At 61.0% G+C, this 12,097-nt stretch overlaps 1 protein-coding gene across 6 annotated transcripts in view; it reads right to left on the bottom strand.

Annotated features, from left to right (window-relative positions):
* Positions 1-1,805: 1,805 nt before the first annotated feature.
* The window catches only part of C22H17orf113 (chromosome 22 C17orf113 homolog), a 35,393-nt gene continuing 25,101 nt past the window's right edge, over positions 1,806-12,097 (bottom strand). The window contains exons 1-3 of one of the 6 annotated variants that reach the window (XM_072886032.1): positions 10,053-10,393; positions 6,141-6,669; positions 1,807-4,393 (exon numbers count right to left, since the gene is read on the bottom strand). In XM_072886032.1, coding sequence (XP_072742133.1) covers positions 2,861-4,393; positions 6,141-6,669; positions 10,053-10,069 — 2,079 coding nt within the window. In that variant the 5' untranslated portion in view covers positions 10,070-10,393 and the 3' untranslated portion in view covers positions 1,807-2,860. Of the gene's footprint in view, positions 4,394-6,140; positions 6,770-8,236; positions 10,021-10,052; positions 10,394-12,097 lie in introns of those variants that run through there. The other 5 variants (XM_072886036.1, XM_072886033.1, XM_072886035.1 and 2 more) reach the window with 5 other exon arrangements.

Genomic DNA, 12,097 nt, shown 5'->3' with positions numbered 1-12,097 from the left:
AACGCTACGTATGTGTGAACCTCCAGGAAACACCTTTGAAAGTGGCAGGGACAACGCTGTGGGTTTTCATACCGACACGAGAATCTGCCAAGGACCCATCTCCGCAGACGCCGGCTGCCTCGCGAGAGCATCTGGTGCCGAGTCTGCACGGGACAGATGGAGACAGGAGCTGTTTATTCACACAGAAGCAGTCTGGCTCCCTCCCATTTGGTAGGTGTTCTCAGCAAATTTTGGTGGTGTCTCAAATTCCTTACCCAGGGCTTTAAAGCTTTTGTCTCTGGCCAAGCATCGGCTGAATGCACTCCCGCTATTTCCAGGAGACTCTGGGAAACGTGTGTGCTCCCCGATGCCAAAGGCTGCCGGCAGGAGAAGAGCAGCAACACCCGGTCACAACCGCAGCACCGGAACAGGCCCAGCACTGCTGGGGGTCCAGACCACCCCCAGTGCCTCCAACCCCAGCTTTAGGAACATGAGTAATCAGCAGACTGCCCTGCCTCGGACTCCCAGAGCAACCAGACCCAGCAAAACCGACCTAGACCACAGAGCAGCAGATCTGTTGGCCCTGGAGACAGCAGTGCTGTGGCTGCCCCGGCTCGGCGGGCTTGCTCCGCGGCCACAGCAGTCCCCGCAGCAGGACCGGCCTCGGCCGAGCGCAGCCCCTCCATCCCGCCCAGCTCCAGCAGAGCCCAAGGGAAAGGAAGGGCCGAGCCCCCCCGGGGGCTGCAGAGCTGCTCTGTGCAACGTGCTCTGGCACGGACGCCGGTTCCCAGCCTCCCTGGGAACGTGAGGACGGTGCACGTTGTGAGCACCACCCTGATAAATCCTCCTATTTCCAGCTTTCAACAGCCGCAGCCACCTCTTCTGCACGCACGGTTTGGACAGAAAGCAGCCCGCAGCAAAGCCCGGCTTGCGGGACAAGGTCACGCCGAGAACCACAAACCTGAACCGGGGGATGCTTGTGAGCGAGCAGCCTTCACCCAAATACACTTGCCATCATCCAGCGTCTCCACCTTACGGATCAGCCGGAAGGACACGGACCCCAGGCCATCAGCGGTCACCGGCTGCCAGCACCGAAGACAGAAATCCCGGCTTTCCCTGCCTCCAGCGCAAGTGCAGGGCACAGCGTGCCCGCGGGAGCCTGCGAGACACCGCCAGGCACCCCCGAACACCCCGTCCATACATCCGACACGGGGGTCTGGGGCCGCGGTACCCGTTGGGTGGCACAGATGGCAAACCGCCCCTCAGAGCAACGGGGGACCCCAGCAAGGGAGGCAGCCGTGCTGGCTGGGTACTGCTCCCAGGGCCGTGCGACCCCTCCAGCCACCCAGGCTGCTCTCCGGCGGCTGCAGCGGCTCCGCAAGCCAGGGCTGGGGCAGAGGAAGGTCCGTCCACCACCGGCAGCGGCTGCTCACGCCGGAGGAGGGGGAGCGGCGAGCGCGAGCCCCCCCCCCAGCCCTTCCATATTGCTGCAGCACAAGTCCCAGCCGGAGGCAACCGCATGGGACCAACGGGGACCGTCAGAGTTACGGACATCGGGGGCAAATCCTGCCAAACACGGACCCTGCATCTGCGGGACGGCGTCAACTTACCCAGGGAAGGAGCGGAGCCGGATCCCGCGGGAGGACCCAGCACTCGGTATTAGACCGACACGATGCTCCAGGCTGCTGCGTTGGCTTTATTGCAGATTAAAATCGGTCAGAAGGGTCTTCTCACCCCACCCCGACAGAACTGAAGGAAACATCCCTCCAAGTTAAAACCAGAGAAGCCCCGTAACACCCCACATGCCGTGCAGCACCAACTGCCCCGCTCGGCCACCGCGCTCGCACACCCAGACCCAGCGGCAAAGGAGCCCGATCCCCCGCCCACCACGGGCTCCCGATGGCTTCGCTCGCTTCAGGGTAAAGGGAATGTTTAAAAGGAAAAACACAAGCTAAACAACTCAAGTTTGTCCCAAAAGCAGATGTTTAAAGACTCTTTCTTTGGTTGCAAGGTTGCAAAGGGCTCAGCGTGCAAAGGCAACGTACGTATGTGATGCCATTTTGAAAAAACCAGGAATTTGCTATTTATTATTTTTGGACGCCTGCTTATAATTTATTCTGTCATTGCAAAAAAAGTCCTTTTAGGTATCTTTGTACTTTAAACACTAGGAAAATTAAGATAGACCTTTTTAATATATATATATTTATATATATATTTTTATATATGTACACATACACATATATACACAATGATGCATTTAAAAGTTACTATTTCCTTGGTGATTACAATACCATTCTCTAAGTCTCTCGCTCTTGAAATGATCATGACTTGATGCCACTGCTAAAAATATTTTGTGCTGTGCGCAAGGAATACCAGCAAGACACCGCCAGGCATTTCGGGGTTTGCCACAGAGCTAGAAAGACGCGCTGCTTTTTCTGCATTCATTCTCGAGGCTCCAAAACAACAAAAATCAGATATTTTTGCAGAGTATTAAGTAAAAGCTGCTGGGTATCATTGTGCAAAGGCAACGTGACATTTGAGCTCAAGAGAAGATTTGCCTTCATCTCCCTAAAACAGCATAATAACAAACCCTTGAAAAAAACCTCATCGCAATTTAGGATTTCAGGTGGCCCCAAGATTTTAAATTCTGGCCAATTCAGACAGATGTTTCAGGGATGAGGGAGGGGTGGTCATGGGACCGGCCTGGCTTTGTGAAGGATCCCGATTCCTCTTCCCAGCATGGAGCAGGTCACCACCCACCGGCAACCGCCCGGCCCCGGCGGTGACCAGCGATGAGGAAAGGCAGCATCGAGCCAGCGCTCGGGGCTGCCCGCAGGACCCGGCTCCCTGCCCGCAGGGCTCTGCCTTCGCCGGCCACCGCTCACTTCACCTGTGCCACGATGAAGCCGGACTCCCTCATGCTCTCGTAGTACTCAATGGCCAACGCAAAGTCAAACTCGTTGATGGCTGGCCCATCGATGGCGATCTTCATGAGGTCAGAGAGCCCCTCGTCCTTCGTGCGGCGTGACCGGCCGCGCTTCAGCAGCTCCCGGCCCCGGCTGATCTTCTCGGCGAGGACTGAGCCCAGCGGCAAGGCCAGGGCGATGGCTGCGAGGACAGCAAAGTCTGGGAAGAGCTCATGCATCTCAGAGTTGCTGTAGACCAGCTTGACACAGAGGTCCTTGAAGGAGAGCTGGCTGAGGCTGAAGACGATCCGCTTGAAGAGGGGGAAATCGCTCAGGGCCCTCTCGCTCACCACCACCCGGGAATAAGCCTGCAGGAGGAAATTCAGCTCACTGACCCCATAGCTGCCAATGTCCTCCAAAGACTGGGGGTAGCACTTGGGGTTGAAGATGGCCGAGAAGGAGCTGATGGCCTCCAGGATGCTGCTGGGGAACCTGTCCAGCAGGTTGCCCCGCACGCTCTCCAGGTAGCTCTCCTTCAGGCGCTCAAAGTGCTTCAGGTGCACCTTGGAGCAGTTGGCCAGCTCAACGCCCTTGTAGTAGAGGCGGCTCTCGCCCTCCCGGTCGTCCTGCGGGTGCTCGTTCATCTCGTTGAGGAACTCCTGGAGGTTCTGGCCACTGGTGCTCTTCTGGGCCTGCAGGGTGGTGGCTGTGGCGGAGACGATGGGCTTCAGGATGGACAGGTCGAAGTCCTCGATCTGGAAGAAGCGGCTGAGCTTCTGGAAGATGGGGAGGACGTCCAGGAGGATCTTGGTGAAGGCCACAAACTGGAACTTCTTGAGCTCTTCGCAGAGGCCGTGGGCCACGGGCGACCGCTCCGCCTCGCTCTCCAGCAGCAGCACCAGCGTGGGCCACGAGGAATCGATGGCTTCCACGGCTGGGAAAATAGAAGTCCAGTGGATGGCTTTGGGGCTCCCAAGGTCTATCTCGCAGAGATCCAGGACGCTCCGCAGCTCATGCAGGCCGTTGCTTTCCCCCCTGAAGCTGGAGTAGAGCCTGTACACGGCGTCCACCGTGGTCTCGTATTTCTGGAGGTATTCGATGCTGACGATGCTCTCGGCCGGCAGCAGGGAGCTCCCGTGGGACAGGCAGTGCATCTCCATGAGGAGCGGGCAGAGGGACGTCAGCGCGGCCCCCACCCCGCTCAGCCGCTCGGCCACCAGCGAGGCGCTGTCGGCGCTGAGCCAGGTGATCTTCATGGTGGGGATGCCGAAGGAGCGCATCACCTCGCCCACCTTGCCCGCCACCGTGGAGGCCTCCCCGGCAGGCAGCTCAAAGCTCCCCAGGAAGGTGGCGGAGGTCTGCCCGTTGCAGGGGGAGACGGTGGTGGTGAACATGGCGAGGTTGCGGTGCTCCAGGACGTCCACCGTCTCGTCCACCACCAGCCCGACAAACGGTGAGGCTTTTATCCTGTGCCTGTCCTCGTTGTGCAGGACTTTGGCGATCGCTGCCTGAGCCAGTTAAAGGAGGTGCACAGGGCAGGCAGGGAGGGAAAGAGAAACACAAATGAACTTCAAAAGCACACGGGAGACGCACAGCACCCGGCGCAAAGCAAGCTGCGAGGCTCCCGCCCTCGGATCTCCCCGAAAGCGGCACAAGATCCCGAATCAGAGAGAAGCCCTTAAGCCAGTTGTATCTACAAGTACATACACAAGCTGGAAATCACTCTTTTTTTCTAGTATACCGTCTCCTCCTGCTCCTGGCCTGCAGCCCAACCACCAAGTGAAGCTGCAGAGAGCTCCAGGGTCCCTTTCCCGAGCCGGGGGTTGGAGCCCCACGGCTTCAGCAGGACCAAACACGGCCGGGCAGCACCGAGCCAACGTCCCCCCCGTCACCCGGGCTCCCAAGACCCTGCCCGTGCCGGGAGTGAGGCAAGATGCCAACAACCTGCTGCCTTGGTTCAAACTTTAGCAATTGCTTCTGTGCTTCACAAGCCCAGCACGAGTAGGAGCAGCAGCAAAACTTCCCGGCACCTCCTCCTTCTTTACTCCATTTTCCCCATTTCAGGCAAACGCTCCGGTTTGAAGGGAAAACTTCCTCGGTGTGTGTGAACACTGTACTCAGCACTTCAGGCTGAGAAATCTAATTAGTGGATTTAGTCTATCTGCAGCAAAATAAGGCTCTTTAGAAATCTAAAAAGCCTGGCAAACAGCCAAGACTCACTAAAAAATTAATTTGATTTTAACGGGCATGAAGCATTTGTAAAATTAAGAAAATCCTTTCTGAACTCTCTGGCTACTTGATCTTTCTGATCACTCAGTTTAGGGCAAAAGAGGAAAAACCCACAGTACTCGTGTGCTAATTGAACTCCTGAGCTTTTATCCTTCCAGCAGCCTGGCAGGCTCAGACGGGAGAGGATGCTCCTGGTCTCCCTGTGTGTCTGGGAGGTCCAGAGCCCGAGGGTCCCTCGATGGAGCCCACCACCTTCTCCTGGTTTGTCAAATCAGGGAATGACACCGAGAAAGTGCCACGCTGATGTTTAACGTGGAGGAACTTTCAGTCTCCACTGAAACTCCTGGAGAACAGGAGCATCGCCTGGCTCCACCGGCTTCCCCGTGGGACTAGAGCACGCCCCAGAGCAGCCTGGTTTTGCGGACCGGGCCGGTGGTCCCAAGCACATCGTGGACGTGCCCTGGTCCCATGGGGCGTGTTTACCTGCCCGAGGATGGGGACGGAGGTCTGCCCATCAGCAAACGCTGATGCAGAGGCTGTCAGTGCTCCTGAGCAGCCAGCGGCCCCAGCCCCTGCTCTGCCCGCGAGCCAGGGACGCCAGCCCCGTGCCCTGCCTGCTGCCCGCCCCCGCGGCACTCAGCTCCGGCCCTCCCGGGCTCACGTCACCGGGAGGATCCAGCAATCCTCGCCACGAAGACAGCTCTGGCCCTGGTGAGGCAGAGCCCACATTTGCCTCCCTGTGTTTCACCGGGGCCCGTGGGATGGGGGTGCATGCTTAAGGCTCCTGCTCGCACACGCAGCACCCGAAGAAAAGCCAAGCGGGCGCTGGTGACGCTCGACGGGGCGCTGGGAAGCGCGGAGCTCCCCACCGCAGCCGGTCGGCGCGGGCACCCAGCCCACTTTGCTGAACGCGGCAGGCGCAGGCAGCTTTGCAGGCAGCTTTGCAGGCAGGCGGCTGCGCGGCACCGGCCGGCCCCAAAGCGGCTGTCAAACGTGGGTGCAGAGCCCCCAGCCCGGCATACACACCTGCATCTCCCTGACGCTGCTGGGGTGGTAGTACTCGCTGTGCTCGGAGGCCAGCAGCGCCTGGCACAGGTTGAACTTCTGGAAGTCGAGCAGGGAGGAGCACTTCTCGTCCGGGATCTCCTCCTTCGCCATCCAGTAGACGGTGGTGAGGACGGCCACCTTCGCCGGGTTCACCTCCACCTTGATGACCGAGCGCAGCTCTGGGTGGCCGTGGACGCGGGTCTCGAAAGCCAGCTGCTCCCGGTTCACCGCCAGCGCCTGGCGGTGTGCGCCAGAGGTGACGTGCCGCAGCAGGGCATGGCGCTGGAAGTTGTCTGTGCCCACAGTAAAGGCGTTCTCCGCTTTACCATGCTTGTTCTTCACCAGCGCCTGCCGACACTCTATGCAAAACATGAGTTTCCTCTCATAGTCAAACTCCAGCCAGGTAAATTCTTCCTTCCAGTGCTCATTGAAATAGCGCTTGCACTTTTTATTGGAATTGGAAGTTTCCCCAGCTGGCTTTTTCCCTGGAGGCACCATATTGCTGTGGCTGGGAAATCAAACACTACGGTTGAACTGAAACGTGCCTTGGAAGAGCAGCCTCTACATTTAATTTAGTAAGAAGGTCTATTACAACTCTCCTGGTCCGACTGGAGATGAAAGAGACACAAGGGAAAGGGATTAGGGCCCTGCAAACCTCAGCCTGTGCTCATCGTTTACTCTTGGCTGCTAACGAAGAGCTGCGGTGGCACAGCGGTGGCACGGCGGCGGCAGCAGCGCTCAGGGCAGGCAGGGCTGTGCGACAGCCCCGGCACCGCACGGGGGGTCCCACCGAGCGCCTCATCGGTGTCACCGGCAGCTCTTAGCGTCAGTGGTGGGACTGGCACACACGCACAGTCCTTCTCGTAATCACAGCGACACCCAAACGGCTTCCCATCGGAGCAGACCTCCATGCCGCAGCTGACGCTGGGAAGGTACGGAACCAGCATTGAACCGAGCGTCTAAAAATGAGAGCGTTCAGCCCCACGAGGAGCAGCACCCGCTGCTGACGGCGAGTGCCAGAGACCCGGAGCTGAACGAGGATGACTCGGAGGCCAGCTCAGAAACACGTGCTTGCTGCACACGTGTGTGTTTTCATTCCTCCCTTGCTTGTCTCTATCCCAGGAAATTGCCAAAGCCGCGCTGCGTCCTGGGGCGGCGGGGCCGTGCTCTGCGCAGGCAGGGCCCCAGCCCGGCATCCCTCCCCCGGGGCGGCTGATGCACAGGGCCTGCTCCAGCCAGGGCTCCCAAACATCTACTGGAGCCTGAGGCTGCAAAGCGCTTACGTGCATATTTAAACCAGATAGCTGAAGTATTTAAGCATCCACTTAACTCCCTCCCTATACTTAAGGCCCACTCAGTTTGATCCTCACATTCTTCCATGAACTGGATTGAAAAAGCAAACTGAGCCTTGATAAAGGCGGTGGGAGGGGAAGGAGGAACAACCCAGCGCAGGGTGGGGAAGGGGGGAACCAAAACACAGAAGAAGAAGGAAAGAAAATGGACATTCAGCAGCAGCACAAGCCAGGGAATACTGTCAGTCAGCGTGACTTGCTGAGAAACCCACGAGGAACTTGGGTTTTGTCTAAAGAACAAACTCCCAAGCACCAGAGCCGTTACCACAGCACTCAGGAAGAAGCGGGAAACCTCATGATTTAGGCATTAGAGCAATACCGCAACTCCCAGAGCTGTAAAAACCCGCTCCCACGGAGCAGGGGTTCCCCTCGGGGTGCCCTGGGCGATGGTGGCTGGGTGGCGGTGGAGCTGCCCAGCACTGCAGCCAGCTGCCACTGCAGCCACAGAGCTCCCTTCGCCTGGCCACCCTCCCCAGGGCCGAGGAACGTCCTTCACTGACAGCGGGAGGGGAAGGGGTCGCCGTCCTCAGCCCCTGCGCTTTCCCCGCGGTGCCCAGGAGCAGCCGCCCATCCTCGCTCGCCGCCTTGCTGGTCCCCCCAGGTCCAGCCCCGAACCGTGAGTCTTCCCCCGGCTCTGGGAGTTTCGTCTGGCTGCGCCTGGCTTTTCGGGCACCCTTTCCTTCTCCTCCCCATCAAACTCCTCCTGACGGAGGGTGGACATACCAAAGCCTCTTGCCATGCCGGATGGGAGCTGCGCTCCTGCTTTGCTCTTCCATCACGGAAATCCGGTTTACAACCTGGTAAAAAGGCATTGGGGGCCAGGAAACCCCCTCTCTGTCCAGAGAGAAAACACACCAGCACCCAGGCAGGAGCAGGCAGAGGAGCAGGCAGCACCAGCATCTCCAAGCCCAGCCACAGCCCACGTGCCGGCCAGGCACCACGCACCTCGCCCTGCAGAGGCGGGTGCTGCGGGGCCGGTGCAGTGCGGACCCTCAGCACCCGCAGTTCCCATTGCTGCCTTCCAGGCGTGGCACGGCCCCGGCTCCCCGAGCAGCCCCGTCCCAGTTCACCAGGCACGTGTGCATCTTCAGAGCGTTACCCTTCTGCTTCCAGCCCTGGGAGCTCTCACCCTGTGCTCTTCCAGCAAACTGGGAGCTGCGAGCCAGCCCTGCGAGGGCAGGGGGACAAGGACAGAAGGACCAGAGCAGCCAGCCCAGGTCAGAGTAGGGCTTTGCTAGTCCAAAACTTGGCTCTAACCACAGTCAGCATCACATGCCTCCAAGGAAGCAGAGAGAAACCCCAGGGCACGACCCTGCTGGGAGTTTTCCTCCTGCCCGCAGGGAACACAAAGCTTTCAAGGCTTGCAACGGGCATGCAGATTCCCTCTGCATCTTGCTCTTAGCCTATTTAATTTGGTTCGGTTTGCTTCCCAGAGCCAGGTCTCCTGCCTGGTCCCACAACTCGGCACGGTGCAGCCATGAGCACCCAGGGGACGATTCCCATAGCCGGGGGGTCCCGACAAAGCTGCAGCCGCTTCCTCAGGCCGGTCCAAGAGCCGCACCGCAGCCGCCCAGCGCCGGCCAGAGCGGCGTCTCCTCAGAGGCACGTTAATTGGGAAACTGCGACAGACTTGCCACGCGAGAGTCAAAGCCCAGACCCGTCTTGCTGAACGTTTCCTCTGCAGTTGCCAGCACCCGTCAGACGTTCCCCAGGGACGCAGGCTCTGCCAGGGCTGGGATTGCGCTGGTGCCCCTGCCGTGCCCGGGAGGGGCTCGGGGCTCGCCCCCAAAGCAGGAGGAGGTGCCCGTGCAGCAGGGACAGCTCTGCCGTCTTCGACAGCCTCGCTCACGGTTCACGTGTCCAGCCTGCCCCGGACCCACCGCCCCGATCCCCGCGCCGGGCAGGTGTCGAGCTCGGTGCGCCCCGGCTGCAACCGGAACGGTGCACGGTCCCGGGGGGCCGTCTCCTCTGTTCCCTCCCTGCCACCGATCCCATTCGCTCCCAAACCCATCCCCACCTACACGCAGCCCCCAGCACTCGCTCCAGAAAAAACCGCTACCTTGGAAAGAAAAAGAGAAGAGCAGCAATTAGCGGCCGGGGCACCCGGGGCCGGAGAGCTCGGGCTGGAGCGGAGCAGCACGGCACCGTCCTGCACCTCCCGCGCCCCGGCACCAGCCCCGGGCACCCCCCGCCGCGCCCACGGCTCCCCAGCCGCTGCGGCCTCGGGCAGAGCGGGGCTGGGCTTCCTCAGGGACCCAGCGGCGTGCCGGGGAGCTGGCTCAGGAGAGGGGGTGCCACTGCCGTACCCCCGCCCGCCGCCCGCCCCGGCGGGGCAGGAGCGCTGGCTGCGGGGAAGTTTGGGCAGGATTTGCTCGCAAGAGGACGAGCCGCTGCTCTGACCCTCGCGCTCGGGTGCATCAGCCCTGGGTGCCGGGCACCCCATGCCCGCCCGGGGGAGGGTGAGCACAGCAGCACGCGACCCCCAGCACCCAGCCCTGCGTGCCCGACCCGCACGCCCGCCCTCCCCCTACATACGTACCATTTAAAGGCTGCCATAAGCTTTGGGCTGAGGGGGCCTGCAAACTTCCCAGATTTTGGTTTTTAAAAGGGAAAAGAAATATAAAATCACCTAATTAAAAAACCAAACCCAGCCAAACAATGCAAAACCACCAAAAAAAAAAAAAAAAAAAGCTCGCCGGGAGGCAGGGAGCAGCCGCGCAGCCCCCGCCCCGGCAGCCCCGCTCAGCGCATCGGGGCGGGCGTCCCACCGGCGCGGCCCCGGCCCGGCCCCGGGCGGGAACAAAGCCTGCGGCTGCCGCCGCGCTCACGGGAGCATGGGAGCAGCCATCTTGCTGCGAGGACTCTCTGCCTCCGCGGAGGCTCCCGGCAGCCGACGGCGGCAGTGGCCACTAGCGGTGGCCAGGAACGGGGAAGGCCGCGCGGCGGTGGCCGCGGCCTGGCCGCGGGGGCGGTGGCTGGGCGCTGGGCGCACGGGGAGCTGAGCCCCGGGCACGCTGCACGCTCCCCGGCCGGGCCACCGTCCCCCAAGAGGCAAAGGTGACGGGCACGGGGTGCCCGGCTCGTGGCCCCCCCCGGGACCCCGGCCCCGGGTCCCTCGGCCGAGGGCGTGCAGCGGGACGAGCTGCAAAAGCGCTTGCCCCCAGCCAGGACGGGTGGCCCCGGGCTTGGGCAGAGCCAGGGCCCGAGCGCCCTGCGAGCGGGCAGCTGGGGGCAAAGCAGCTCTCCGGCCCTGCCCGCAGGCACTGAGCGTTTGCAAAACGCAGGTCCGAGCCCCCGAGCCAACGCTGCAGCGGGACTCGGACCGAGCTCCCGCTCGAACCCCATTTAGCTGCGCTGCTGCTGGTCTGTAGCTGCGGGACTGGCGTCGGGACTGGCACCCGCGCCTGGCACCCACCCCCTCGTGCCGGGGCTCCCTAACGAGCACAGGGGCTCCACTCGTGCCAAAACCCCCTTCCTTTAGCATTAAATGCAGGTGAAATTTAGAGCCCCCAACTTCTTCCAAAGATAGGATTTTACGCCAGCTTTGCTTTCCCCTAAACAAAGTTCCCAAGGACGCTAAAGTCCCAAAGAGCCCTGGTGTCCCGCGGGAGCCCCCGATGGGAAGCCCCCACCCATTCCCCACCCGGACACGGTGCCCGGGCGCTGGAGGATGCTCTTGGCCCCAACTCCACCTGCTCCCGGTGCAGAGTCAGGCCCCGACAAGGGCTGTGGCCCCACGGTATGTGCCTGGATTAGGGCTGCATTGTACCTGGCTCTGGCTGGCTCCACACCAGGGAGGGGACGGCAGTGGCCCCCCGAGTGAATTCCTCTCTTTAGGCTCCTCCACATGTCCTGGGGCAAGAGGCTCTTCCTGCTCTGGGGACATTCCTGCCCGGCCACCTCAGCCAGGGTTAATGCTAACAGGAGCTGGGTGAAACCAGAGAAGGGGCTCCCAGGGGTGAAAATATGCACTATTTATTCTTGTGCTAATGCAAGCGAGAAAAGAGGACTTAGCCTTTTTAATCAGTTTTCAGGCAGGAGGCTGCCGCATCCCCTGGTTCGCAGCATCCGGAGCAGGACTGTAAAGGTCAGCGGGGAGCGGCAGCGGCCGGTGGCCCTGCGGGCTGGGGCCAGCCCCGTTTCCCACGGCCCCGGTAGCACTTGGCCGCCGCCAAGTCCCTGCACCGGGATCCACTGGCAGGACTGGGGGGTTCCGTCCAGGAACACACTTGCTTTCCCCCCCCGGTTCCCAAAGGGAGCAGCCCGGTCCGATCCTACCGGCTGCTCCTGCCCGGCACTGTCGGGAGAGGCACCCAAACCCAGAGCAGGGGGACGGGGAGGGGGAACGCCAAGGAGCCCCACACAAAGTCCTGGAAAACAGGCGGATTTGGCAAAAGCACTCACGGCTCGTCCTCCCCTCCGCTTTCACCAGCACCCGATACAAACGCAGTCGCTTATAATTATCATGAGCCAAAGGGAGCCAGGCAGGAAAAATCTACAGTGAGGAAACAAAACCACTCAATAAAAGAACCAACGGGGACCGGGCAGGGCACCAAAATCCTGCTGGGCAAACCAACCGCGGCA

Source organism: Ciconia boyciana, chromosome 22, assembly GCF_034638445.1.
Source record: "Ciconia boyciana chromosome 22, ASM3463844v1, whole genome shotgun sequence".
Taxonomy (NCBI): Eukaryota; Metazoa; Chordata; class Aves; order Ciconiiformes; family Ciconiidae; genus Ciconia; species Ciconia boyciana.
This window is presented reverse-complemented; position numbering and strand designations above follow the sequence as displayed.